General features: G+C 42.3%; 1 protein-coding gene across 5 annotated transcripts in view; it reads left to right on the forward strand.

Annotated features, from left to right (window-relative positions):
• The window catches only part of carmil2 (capping protein regulator and myosin 1 linker 2), a 227918-nt gene that overhangs the window by 173051 nt on the left and 41661 nt on the right, over positions 1 to 13206 (forward strand). For all 5 annotated transcript variants that reach the window (XM_068049521.1, XM_068049522.1, XM_068049525.1 and 2 more), the window contains 4 exons: positions 849 to 986; positions 4156 to 4222; positions 8467 to 8732; positions 10770 to 10909. In XM_068049521.1, the coding sequence (XP_067905622.1) occupies positions 849 to 986; positions 4156 to 4222; positions 8467 to 8732; positions 10770 to 10909 (611 nt within the window). The remainder of the gene's footprint in view (positions 1 to 848; positions 987 to 4155; positions 4223 to 8466; positions 8733 to 10769; positions 10910 to 13206) is intronic.

The raw sequence follows: 13206 nt of genomic DNA on the forward strand, positions 1-13206 counted from the left end.
CAACACTCCCCCCTGCTCTCATGCTCACATCTCTGTCCTGGGATTGCTGCAGTGTTCCAGTGAACATCAACGCAAGCTCGAAGAACAGCATCTCATTTACCGATTAGGCACACTACAGCCTGCCGGACTGAACATTGAGTTCAATCATTTCAGAGCATGACGGGCCCCCCATTTTTCTTTTATTTTTAGTTATTTTTTCTCTTTTTTTTCTTTTTTTCTTTTTTACATTTTTTACAATCTTTTTTTTTGTGTTTATTTTATTTCATCTTAGTTTGTTCAGTTTGCGTACCCACTGTTTTTTTTCATGTTTTTACTTGCTGTTCGATATTCAGTCCATTAACACCCTATCTGTACTAATGCTTTGTCTTTCAACACACCATTAACATATTGTTTGCCTTTGCTCCATGACCTTTTGGTCAGCTATGTGGCCTTGTCCAATCTACACCTTCTCCTTTGATAACTCTTGCCCCACCCCCACCTCACTTGCTTATAACCTTTGACATTTCTAATATTTCCTAGTTCTGAAGAAGGGTCACTGACCCGAAACGTTAACTCTGCTTCTCTTTCCACAGATGCTGCCAGACCTGCTGAGTGGTTCCAGCATTTCTTGTTTTCATTTCAGATTTCCAGCATCTGCAGTATTTTGCTTTTATTTTAGCTGAAATAATAGTACAGTAACAAGATCTATATAGCATCCAGGAGCAATTTTGTGCTCATTAATAAATCAACCTTTCAGTTATCTAATGATGAGCCTTTTACGTGTTGAAGTCTTACTTCATGATTGAAAGCACCAAGCATCTTTTTTTTTCCATTTAAATTACGCTCTTAACTAAGTCTTCTCCTTTTAGGCATGTTATGCATCAAAGCCACTATACGAAACATCAACCTCAGACAAAGCAAGTGCAGAAACTTCGGAAGGTGAAGCCACAATCAACAAAACCAAGGATTCATTGAATGTAGCCGATAATGACTTGGCACCAATTGAGGTATCATTCACAGCTGGTGTTCAAATTGAGAATTGTTTTTTTTAAGCTGAAACAGCACTAAACTCTTGTCTACTCCATGATGGTTACAACAATTTAACATTTTTTCATGGCTCATCAAAGACTGTATTCAAACAACCTTATTGAGATTATTTTCTTTAGTTAAATATTCTTTGCAGTGTAAATGGAGAAAGATTTAGGTTCTCAGAAACACCAGAAGAGTTTGGTGCATAATAATCCAAATCAGTCATCAGATTGACACCCAGCTGTCAACTCAGCTTGTCCTTTAGTTTCAATCCAATTTCCCTTTGGGATATTCTCATGTGGGTAGGGTGCGTCAGTTTGAATGATGATCAGTTAAGAGAGTGAACATGTTCAAAAGCTTCTCCTGGTTTGGACATCAAATATTCATTGGTCTGCAGTTGGTGATGAAATGTCATCAATTTAAAATTATCACTGAGAGAGGGATTAGGGTTGCAACAGAAAATGGCTGAGTCAGAAGCCATCCTTTCTGTGAAAGGAAAATGGATAAATATTTGAAGTGGACGAAGGTACAGGGCTATGGGCGAGAGAGTGGGATGGTGGAATTTGTTTTTGGATTGCCTTTACCACTGACTGTCACATATAAGAATGGCCTCCAACCGCACCATAAATTCTGTAGAAAATATCACAAGATGGATGTTGCAATGAATTCACTTGTATCATAGAGAGATACAGCACTGAAACAGGCCCTTCAGCTCACCATGTCTGTGCTGACCAACAACCACCCATTTATACTAATCCTACATTAATCCCATATTCCCCACCATTCTCTTACCACCTACCTACACTAGTGGCAATTTACAATGGCCAATTTACCTATCAACCTGCAAGTCTTTGGCTGTGGGAGGAAACCGGAGCACCCGGCAGAAACCCACGCGGTCACAGGGAGAACTTGCAAACTCCGGACAGGCAGTACCCAGAACTGAACCCGGGTCGCCGGAGCTGTGAGGCTGCGGTGCTAACCACTGCGCCACTGTGCTGTATCACTGTGTATTGCACCTCAGTCCCTCAAACTATAACTGTATAAATACAGCAATGCCATTCTGTATGCTATCTGTCCTGTAACTAATTATCGACGTTTGATTGAAACCTAAGGAGGGAATTGTGCCTACTTTGTCTACACCGGATTCAGGCTCACATTCCAAGGTGTTGGGGCAGTGCATTAGAAAATGACTTTAGAAAAATCCTTTGGCCCTGAATTTCCATAGGTTTTTCCATTCTGCTGCCATAACTCCAGCGACTGGAAAAGCCAGCGTCATTTTTATTTCCTTTTTTATGTAACTAAAGAGCGTTTACAAATTACATCAATACTATGTCAAAATTGAGCAGGATTTTATCAGCAAGCTTCTAGTGGCTGTCTCATGGCAATAATGGAGGAGGAAGCGGACAGACCTGAGCCAAGCACTAGGACCAACCATCCCTCTGCAGTTCCCTCACCCCTGTAGGAAGGAGCTCCGACCTTCAGTAGGTGACATCCTACTGAGACTACTGAATGAGTGGCATGAGGAATTGTGTGCACGTTCGTCCACTCCCACACCTGGCTCTCCTGCTGTATTACTGAAGATGCTGGTTGTAAGAGATAGTTAAATCTGCTGTCATCGCCCCCTCCTCAAAAAACCAACACTTGTCCCCTTCGTCCTTGCAAACTACTGCCCCATCATGAACCTCCCCTTCCTTTCAAGTCCTTGAACGTGTTGTCGCCTCCCAAATCCATGCTCATCTTTCCTGGAACACCAATAATTTGAATCCCTCCAATCAGGTTTTCTCCCTACCACAGTACTGAAACGGCTCTTATCAAAGTCACAAATGACACCCTCTGTGACTGTGACAAAGGTAAACTATCCCTCCTCATCCTTCTCTTGACCTGTCTGCAGCCTTTGACACGGTTGACCACATCCTCCTCCTCCAACGCCTCACCATCATCATTCAGCTGGGTGGGACTGCACTCACCTGGTTCCATTCTTATTTATCTAATTGTAGTCAGAGAATCACTTCAATGGCTTCTCTTCCTGCTCACGCGCTGTTACCTTGGGTGTCCCAAAGGATCTATCCTAGGCCCTCTCCTACTTCTCATCTACCTGCTGCCTCTCAGCAACATCATCTGAAAATACAGCATCAGTTTCCACATGTACGCTGATGACTCCCAGCTCTACCTCACCACCCTTCCACTGTCTCCAAATTGTCAGACGCTTTGTCCGGCACCCAGTGCTAGATCAGCAGAAATTTCCTCCAACGAAATATTGGGAAGACAGAAGCCATTATCTTCAATTATCTTCAGTCCCACCACAAACTCCATTCCCTAGCCACTGACTCCAATCCTGTTCCTGACAACTGTCTGAGAATAAACAAGACTGTTCACAACGTTATGTGTCATATTTGACTTGAGGTAAGCTTCTGACCACATATCTGCACCGTCACTTGAAACTGCTTATTCCCATCTCTATAACATCGCCCAACTGTGCCCCGCCTCAGTTCATTCATTGCTGCAACCCTCAATTATGCTTTTTTTTCTTCTGGACTTGACTATTCCAATGCATTCCTGGCCAGTTCCCTGATGTCATCCAAAACTCTGCTGCCTGTATCCTAACTCACACCAAGCCCCATTCACACTTCACCCCTATTCACATTGACCTACATTGGCTCCTGATTAAGCAATGCCTCGATTTTACAATTCTCATCCTTTTTTTCAAATCCCTCCATGGCCTTTCCCCTCCTTATCTTGATTATCTCCTCCAGCCCTTCAACCCTCCAAGTTCTCTGCACTCCACCAATTCTGGTCTCTTGCACATCCCCAATTTTAATCACTCCACCATTGGCAGCTATGCTTTCAGCTGTCAAACTTTGTTTGGTAGCACTTCTGTAAAGCACCTTGGGACATTTTACTACATTCAAGGTGCTATATAAGTACAAGTAGTTGTTGTTGAAGGTGATCATACTCAGGGCAAATGGTTTTTCAATAAGGGAGTGAAGCAGTAAAAATTGATAATTGAAGTATTGATGACCATTTTAACTCGGTTATGAATCCCTGACTACACATTTCAATCAGAATATTAAGAATGTCAGAATAATGGTGCAGTGTTTTCAGTTTTAAATACCAGTAATTTTTACAGACGTACTGTCTCTTCTGTAGAGTGCGACTATGCTTCGCAGGAAGACCATACGCTCTCGAAGAATCAGGCCTACCACAGCTTTGAAACGTAAGTAGTAATGGTAATGCATTTATTTAAGTTGATTTACCGTCTTTTTCTGACCCAGGCGAACAATTAAAATCAATATTAGTTAAAAGAGCAGTCCGTTCAAAGGGAAGGCAGTCACCTTACAGTGTATGATTGTAGTATAGCTGTATTATCTGCCTGAATGTAGGATGATTGTCTTTGTATTGTTGACTTGGTGCTGTTTTTGAACTGTTTTGTAATGTATTTTTTTTTACAGTTTTTTACAAATAAAGTATATTTTGGAAAAAAAAGTGTATAATCTTACAATGTTTAACAATAGGAAGTACAGTAACTTTCCCATTCACTCTTCAACTACCAGTAACTTCAAACATCTCGAGGCTCCTTGGGCGAGTCATTTTAAAAAATAGTTTCCCCGCTTAAGAGTGCTACATTCTGCATAGTCCCATTGCAAGATGTTTTGCCCACTGTTGACTAAATTTTCCAATGTTTGTAGTGGTGGGAGAGATTGCTTGCCACCAGCCTATGCTTTGAAAATTTATCCCCCTAGCTTAAGTTCTGATGTGAGCTTTTGTGATAAAACCTGAATTGGTAATCCACCACATCTGGGGTGGGGGTGGGGAGCAGAACTAAGGAGAAAGTGGAGTTTTACTTAAAAAGCAGATGTTTTAAAATAAAAATCAATTGTATAATGAGTTACTTGGAAGGGGGAATGCAGACATATAATTAGATTTATTATAACATTTCTCCCATGTTTTGTAATGCTGATGTTGGACTGGGTACCACATTATATTTATACTGTTGAAAGATTCTTTTTGTTGTTTGTAGGCAGGAAACTATGCCTGAAACAGGCAGGAGTATTTACTCTTGCTGCCAATGAAGTTTGAATGACATTGTTAATCTCCCTTGTCATTTTCTAGGATATCCATCAGAGAGGAGAGGAAGCAGGCACCAGAGATTGCCACCAGCCCCCTTAGATTGGAGAATCTGAAAGGAGGCTGCCAGCAACTTCTTTGGAAACTGCAGTGCAATAAGTTTAATATTATTTTTGGTGGGGGCTGCCAAAGAAAGAAAATTGGTCTGGATATCATCTGTATCTGGTGTCAGCCAGCGGCCGAGAACACACAGGGACTTGTGTTGGTGCAACTTCCCTCCCCAGTCTAGGGTCATCATCCAGCATAAAACTACCCAATGTAAATGATTGGGAACAAGACGTTCAGCTACATTCAGGTTGGGTGAATTTCACGTCACCCAACTTGAATTGTGGCGAGGCAGGTTAGGAAAATGATCCCCTAAATATCTGGGAATATGGTTCAGTTTCCCATTAACATAAATGTATATTTCTTCCAAAGAGTAAATACATTGTCCATTGGAGCCACACAGACCAGGCAAGTCCCAGGTTCAATTCTCAGTTTGTGCTGAGCTTACCAATCTCAATTGGGGTGGCAGTATGGGCAGTACAATAGATCTCAACACCCTTGGGATCGAAAGGAGCAAAATCATCCAAACTGCTCAATGCTGGTCTCTGTTAGGGTCATAGATCAGTGAGCACAGGACTGGACTGGGCTTGGCTGTGCTCCTCGAATGGTTGAAAACTCTATTGACGTTCAGATAAAGAATGGTCATTTGGGTGAGATGCCAGAGACAGAATCTATTTAGTTAAAGCTAAGAAATAATAGAGGTACCATTACATTTCTGGGTGTATTCTATAGGCCACCAACTGGTGGGAAAGAAATAGAGGAACAAATTTGCAAGAAAATTACAGAGAGGTGCAAGAATTATGGAGTAGTTATAATGGGGGACTTTAATTATCCTACTATAGACCAGGATAATATTAGTATAAAGGGCAGAGCAGGACAAGTGTTTCTAGCATGTGTTCAGGAGAATTTTCTACATCAGTATGTTTCCAGTCCAATGAGGAAGAAGACATTGCTGGATCTGATTCTGGAGAATGAGGTGGAACAAGTGAATCAAGTGTCAGTTGGAGAACATTTAGGGGACATTGATCATAGTATCATAAGGTTAAAGGTAGTTATGGAAAAAGACAAGGAGCAATACAGGATAAAATAATTAATTGGAGGAGGGCCAACTTCAATGGTGTAAGAATGGATCTGGCTCGGGTAAATTGGAATCAAAGGTTGGCAGACAGAACTGTAATGGAACAATGGGCTGCCTTTAAAGAAGAGATAATTTTCGTGCAGTCAAGGTACATTCCCTCAAGGGGTAAAGATAGTGCAGACAAATCCAGAGCTCCCTGGATGATGAAGGAGATAGAGAGTAAGATGAAGCAGTGAAAAAACAAAGACAAGCAAAGAGAAAGTATGAGAATAGCCTGGTAGCTTAAAATAAAAGTGAATCCAAAAGTCTTCTATAGGCATAAAGGGTGGCAGAAGGAGGAGTGGGGCCAATTAGGGATCTAAAAAGGGATTTACATGTGGATGCAGGGGGAATGGCTGAGGTACTAAATGAGTACTTTGCATCTGTCTTTACCAAGGAAGAAGATGCTGCCAAAGTCATAGTGAAAGAGGAGGTAGTTGAGACACTGGGTGGGATAAAAATTTATAAAGAAGAGGTATTAGATAGGCTGGCTGTACTTACAGTTGATAAGTCACCAGGACCGGATGAGATGCATCCAAGGATACTGAGGGAGATATGGGTGAAAATTGCAGAGGCACTGGCCATAATCTTCCAAATTTCCTTAGATACAGGGATGGTGCCAGAGCACTGGAGAGTTGTAAATCTTAGACTCTTGCTCAAGAAGGAGTGTAAGGATGAGCCCAGTAACTACGGGACAGTCAGTTGAAGCTCGGTGAAGGGAAAGCTTTTAGAAATGATAATTTGGGTCAAGGTTAACAGTCACTTGGACAAATGTGGATCAGTTAAGGAAAGCCAGCATGGATTTGTTAAACTAACTTGCTTGAATTTTGTGATGAAGTAACAGAGAGGGTTGATGAGGGTAATGCTGTTGATCTGATGTACATGGACTTCCAAAAAGCATTTGATAAAGTGCCACAAATCAAGCTTGTCGGCAAAGATGGAGCCCATGGAATAAAAGGGACAGTAGCAGCATGGATACAAAATTGACTGAGTGACAGGAAACAGAGAGTAGTGGTGAACAGTTGTTTTTCAGACTGGAGAAAGGTATATAGTGGGGTTCCCCAGGGGTCAGTTATGGGGTTCCCAGGTGTCAGTGTTAGGACCCCTGCTTTTCCTGATATACATTTAATGACCTAGACTTGGGTGTACAAAGCATAATTTCAAAATTTGTGGATCACGCAAAACTTGGGAGTATTGTGAACTGTGCGGATAGTGATAAACTTCAAGAGGACATAGACAGGCTGGTGGAATGGGTGGACAAATGGCAGATGAAACTTAATGCAGAGAAGTGTGAAGTGATTCATTTTGGTAGGAAGGACGAGGAGAGGCAATATAAATTAAAAGGGGTGCAGGAGCAGAGAGATCTGGGGGTATATGTGCACAAATCATTGAGGGTGGCAGGGCAGGTTGAGAAAGAATCTAATGGAGCATCCTGGGCTTTATAAATAGGAGCATAGAGTACAAAAGCAAGGAATTTATGATAAACCTGCATAAAACACTTGTTTGTCCTTAACTGGAGTATTGTGTGCAGTTCTGGGCACCATACTTTAGGAAGGATATGAAGGCATCAGAGAGGATGCAGAAAAGATTCACGAGAATGGATCCAGGGATGAAGAACTTTGTGAATAGATTAGAGAAGCTGTGGCTGTTCTCCTTGGAGAAGAGACGATTAAGAGGAGATTTGACTGAGACATTAGAGTAGGAAGGGAGAAACGTCCCGTCAGCGGAAGGATTAAGAACCCAGAGGGCTCCAATTTAAAATGATTGGCAAAAAAAGCAATGGCGACATGAGGAAAACCATTTTTACACAGTGAGTGGTTAGGATCTGGAATGCACTGCCTGAGAGTCTGGAGGAGGCAGATTCAATTGTGGTTTTTAAGGGAATTGGACAATTATCTGAAGAGAAAAAATTTGCAGGGCTACAGAGAAAAGGCAGGGGAGTGGAGCTAGGTGAGTTACTCTTGCAGAGAGCCAGCACAGACATGACAGGCTGAATGGCCTCCTTCTGTGCTGTAACCATTCTATGATTCTATGAATGACATCATTGGAACCCAGCCCTAGTTAGCAGCTTTAACGGAGGAGGTGGTAAAAAGCATGAGCTACAAGTTTACTATTTGCTGAAATAAATGGTTTTGGAGAAAAACTAATTGTTGTCATCTTCTTTCCAACAGGAATCTCAGACGTAGAGATAGAAAAACAAGTTGAGGAAACTGATTCTGCAGCAATGGAACAGCTGTTGACAGTCAGCAGTCGGTCTTCTAAGACACGTCCAGCCTCCACTGATATGGCTGCTGTAAATAACACACCAGCAAATGCAGAGACAGTTTTTGCGCTCACTCTAACAGATTTGCCAACTGAAGGGATGAAACTGGAGCATTGCACCAGGGGCAGACCAAGACCAAATAGGACCAGGAAACATCCTCCTTCCAAACCTACTGTAAGTCTGTCTCCGAAGCATCTTTATTTGGAGACAAACTGGCAAAGAGTTAGAAGAACATTTGGCCAATCACTTATATTGCACAATCCACTAATCTACTTGCTAATAATTTACATTATAAATAATAAAATCAGGGAGGAGTGAAAACTAAATAACTACCACTAAAAGAGTACATTTCTTCTTTATCACTGCACCTGTTCCATTGTTGAAGAGACGAGTGGTCAAGGCCACTGTAAGACCAGTGTAGGTTAAGACTGATGTTCCAGGGCCCATGCTGTTTCTAATTTTAGAATAAACTTTGTTGGTATCTGGCCTGCTGGAGAGTTCTTAGTGTACCAGACCAGATGTAGGGTTGTCAATACTTGTGATTTTGTTAACTTTCTATTGATTTTGGACTAATGTTTTAATGTATGCTGTTAACTGAGGTAGAAGGGGAGAGCGAAAGGAAATTTCTGTGTGTGTGTGTCTCTGTGCGCATAGATCTCAGTCTCTGTTTCCTGGTGAATTACATGTATTTAAATAATGGTGCAAAATCAATATAACAGTGACAAAGTGGCAGTTGCTGGCAATTTAGCGCACTTCACTGGCATATTTTGGTACTAGACTATCACTTTTAAATAGTTCCAGCAGATGTTCAGAGAAGTGAACAGCCATGTCCTCAAATCACAGTATGTTCTATTAAGCTTCATGTGTATTGTGGGCAATGTCAGTAGAAATTGAGATCAGACTTACACAGATTATAGCTCACGGACATTGAGGTGATAATTATCTCCCTTTCATGAAACAACCAACACCCTTGCAGGACTCAGAATTGGAGAGTTCTCAGCAGAGCCTTAGTTCTGTAGATAGTTATCCCTTTAAACTGTGTAATCGCTAGAGGCTGGGAACTAGTGCTTTAGGTTTATCATTAACAGAATAGAGTTGTCAGGGAAATACTTGTTTTTATCTTAATCAGTAGGAGAAAAGGGTTTTGAATGGGATTGGACTGAGTGGGAATTTTGCAACAATATCCACACTTTAACAATATGGAGTGGGGGCAGGATGCTGGATACTGAGCAGCCGATTCTTCTTTTCAAAATGCCTGGAGAGTTCCCAGTACCCAGGTACAAAACTCCCATAATGTTGTCCCAAGAGTGCTGGTATTTCCTCCGAGGGTGTTAGCTTAGTTATTGCAACAGGCAACAATCAAACGACAAGTGTGATAATGAAGTGTGATGGGGTGTTTACCTCTGTCCATCTCACTTCCCTTGCCCCAAAAGTTGCCAGGGTGCCAGAAGAAGTTGGTAGCAGGCTTTTCTCCAGGCCCCATTCAGATAAGAGGGCTTGAGGGGGCAGGCAGCAAGGGTGAAGAGGACTTAAAAATCTAAGGGTTTTTTCACCTCTGCATCTCCAAGATCTTCTGTCCAAAGTCAGTTTTCTACTCACAGACCCTGAAGTTGGTGGCTATTCCTACTGCTGCAGGCCTTTCATGTGCACTATGCTTTCAAGAGTCCAGGTCCTGTAGGAACAGGTAAATCATCCCCAGAATGTGCTGCATTAGCTAAAAGCCATTTTATTAGCTCAGTGCCTCCCCGTTCCCAGCTTCTGGTGTCAATGTTTAGAAGGGAATCACTATCAGTTGATTAAGTTTTAGCAGCTATTGTTTTATTGTTGTTGTGGTACCTACTTCCATGACAGTCTAATGGGTCTGTCTTTGATCTGTTGGTTCCTACTCTCCCTCAACTGTAACACTTTAATGAAGGTCATCATTTTAGTCAGGAGGGTATAGGCCTCGAGTCTGAATTAAACAAAAAACCCAATTTCAGGTATGCCCATTATATGCTACACAACCTCAAGTGAAGGGAGGTTTCGCAGTTTTATTGAAATTCTTACCAGAACAGAAATGATCATCAATTAGGTTTGACATGGTGATTGAAATTGTGATTAGCTCATTCTGAGAGGAGACTCTTTAAAGACATGTTTTAGTGTTCTGTTGTTTGGATGCTCTAACTTCTGCTGACTGGGCTGCTCATTGTGTTCTGTTTGTACATGTTGCAGGCACAGCCTGTAGACCAGGAAAAGGGAGAGAATGCAGCTAACAGCAAACTAGACACTGGACTAGAAGAATTCTTCACAAAAAAAATAATTCAAGAAGAAACCAGTTATGTGCCAGCTGCTTTAAGTAATTCAACATCAAGGTGAGTGGCCAGTATTCCATCACAATTCGGGCTTGAACCTTGTGAATGGACCAAAAGAATTGAGATGTCAGGAGGTGAGCCACTCGCCACAGAGTATCCAGCATTGTAACCACAGTGTTGATGTGGCTGGTCCAGTTCGATTTCTGGTCAATGGTGATGCCCAGGATGTTGATGGTGGGGGACTCAGCGATGGTGGTACCACTAAAGATCATGGGGAGGTGGTTGGGCTTTCTCTTGTTCACAATGGTAGTTACCTGGCACTTATGTGGCATAAATGTTATCCACCACTTGTATGCCCAAGTCTAGATGTTATCCAGGTCCTGTACAATGTCAGCATGAGCTGTTTATTAATGCAGCTGATGACTCTTCCGTCTTTTCACAAGGTGTTATATTTTAAAACAACTAACCAGAGTTGTGGGAGAATTAATGTTTTTATATTGTTTCCTTCAACCCTCCTGACCAGAGCCAGGAAATGGCAAAGCAAAAAAACCAGAAAATATTTTTGTTTTTTAACAGACATTATCTTTTCAAGGAGTATTTGCCAGACTTGGGCAGAATTTGCACCCAATACAGAGGAAAGTACAAAGGTAGACGGGTGCAAAAATTACGCCACAGGCCAGCATGCCGCTTTGCTGGCACCATCCTGCCCCTGGGCCATTTTCTCAGAGGTGGAATCGGGGGCAGGAAAATTCAGGTCGATAACTGACCAATTAAGACCAATTATCAGAGGCTGACTGGAATTTTCCAGTTGACCCCTGGGTCTCCCACGATGTCAGGACCAGGCCGGCTCTCTGGAGGCTTCCTCCTAGTGGCAGACCAGGGGGCCAGCACTCCAGCCAGGCTCTGAGGCCCTTCCCGCCTACCTGGCCACAGCTGCGACCACAGGTTGCCCTTGCAATGGTGCCCCAGCCACTGTGGCCAGCTAAAAGTTAAAAGTTGCTGAGAGGGCGCCTCAAGATGGAGGCACTCTCTCTCTCTCTCTCTCTCGCGCTCTCTCTCTTTCACCTGAACTGCAGGCTGAAATTCCTGCCGTGCTGGAGGGCCTCCTATTGGCCCTCCAGCTTCGAGAGCCCACTCACTGTCCTTAGACAGTGAATGCATCCTCTGGCCACCAGTTGGCCAATTCAGGGAAAATCACTGCCGCTGACTGTTCCCCACACAGTGTGGGGTCAGAACCCCCAATTGATCACAAAATCAGGATCTGGCTCAAAACCCTAAACCTGCCCTTTGTTTCTGGATTGCACCAAAAATTGTACTTTCACAGCTGCCACATTGGTCCCAGAAAAACCTATACCGTGGGTTTTATTGAGAGCATTTTGTTCTTTTAAACATTTTTTTTTAACTTATTAACTTAAACTCATTTAATCAGTGACATTTCTAATTAGGTTATTACAATTCTATAGATTTGGGAATGGTACCTGAAGATTGGAAGATAGCAAATGTAACCCCACTGTTTAAGAAAGGAAGGAGAGAGATACCAGGGAACTACGGACCTGTTAACCTGACGTCAATAGTCGGGAAATTGCTGGAATCTATTATAAATAATGTTATAACTGGACACTTAGGAAATAATGGTAGGATTGGGCAGAGTCAACATGGATTTGTGAAAGGGAAATCATGTTTGACAAACCTGTTGGAGTTTTTTGAGGATGTAACTGGCAGAATAGATGAGGGGGAACTGGTGGATGTGGTATATTTGGAGTTTCAGAAGGCTTTCGATAACGTCCCACACATGAGGTGAGTAAGCAAAATTAGAACACATGGGATTGGGGATAATATACTGGCATGGATTGAAAATGTTTTGTTTTATTTGTTTGGGGGATATGGGCATCGCTGGCTATGCCAGCATTTATTGCCCATCCTAAATTGCCTTGGAGAGGTGGTGGTGAGCTGCCTTCTTGAACCGCTGCAGTCCTTGGCGTGTAGGTACCCACAGTGCTGTTAGGAAGTTAACAGACAGAAAAGAGAGAGTAGGAATAAACGGATATTCTCAGGTTTGCAGGCTGTCACTAGGGGGGTACCTCAAGGATCAGTGTTTGGGCCCCAGCTATTCGCAATCTATATCAATGATTTAAATGTGGGGACCAAATGTAATATTTCCAAGTTTGCTCATCACACAAAATTAGGTGGGAATGTGAGTTGTGAGGAACATGCAAGGAGTCTTCAAGGGGATTTAGACAGGCTAAGTGAGTGGGCACAAACATGGTAGATGGAATATAATGTGGAAAAATGTGAAGTGATCCACTTTGGTAAGAAAAACAGAAATGCAGAGTATTTTTTAAATGGTGAGAGATTGG

The sequence above is a fragment of the Heterodontus francisci genome, chromosome 17, assembly GCF_036365525.1.
Source record: "Heterodontus francisci isolate sHetFra1 chromosome 17, sHetFra1.hap1, whole genome shotgun sequence".
NCBI lineage: Eukaryota > Metazoa > Chordata > Chondrichthyes > Heterodontiformes > Heterodontidae > Heterodontus > Heterodontus francisci.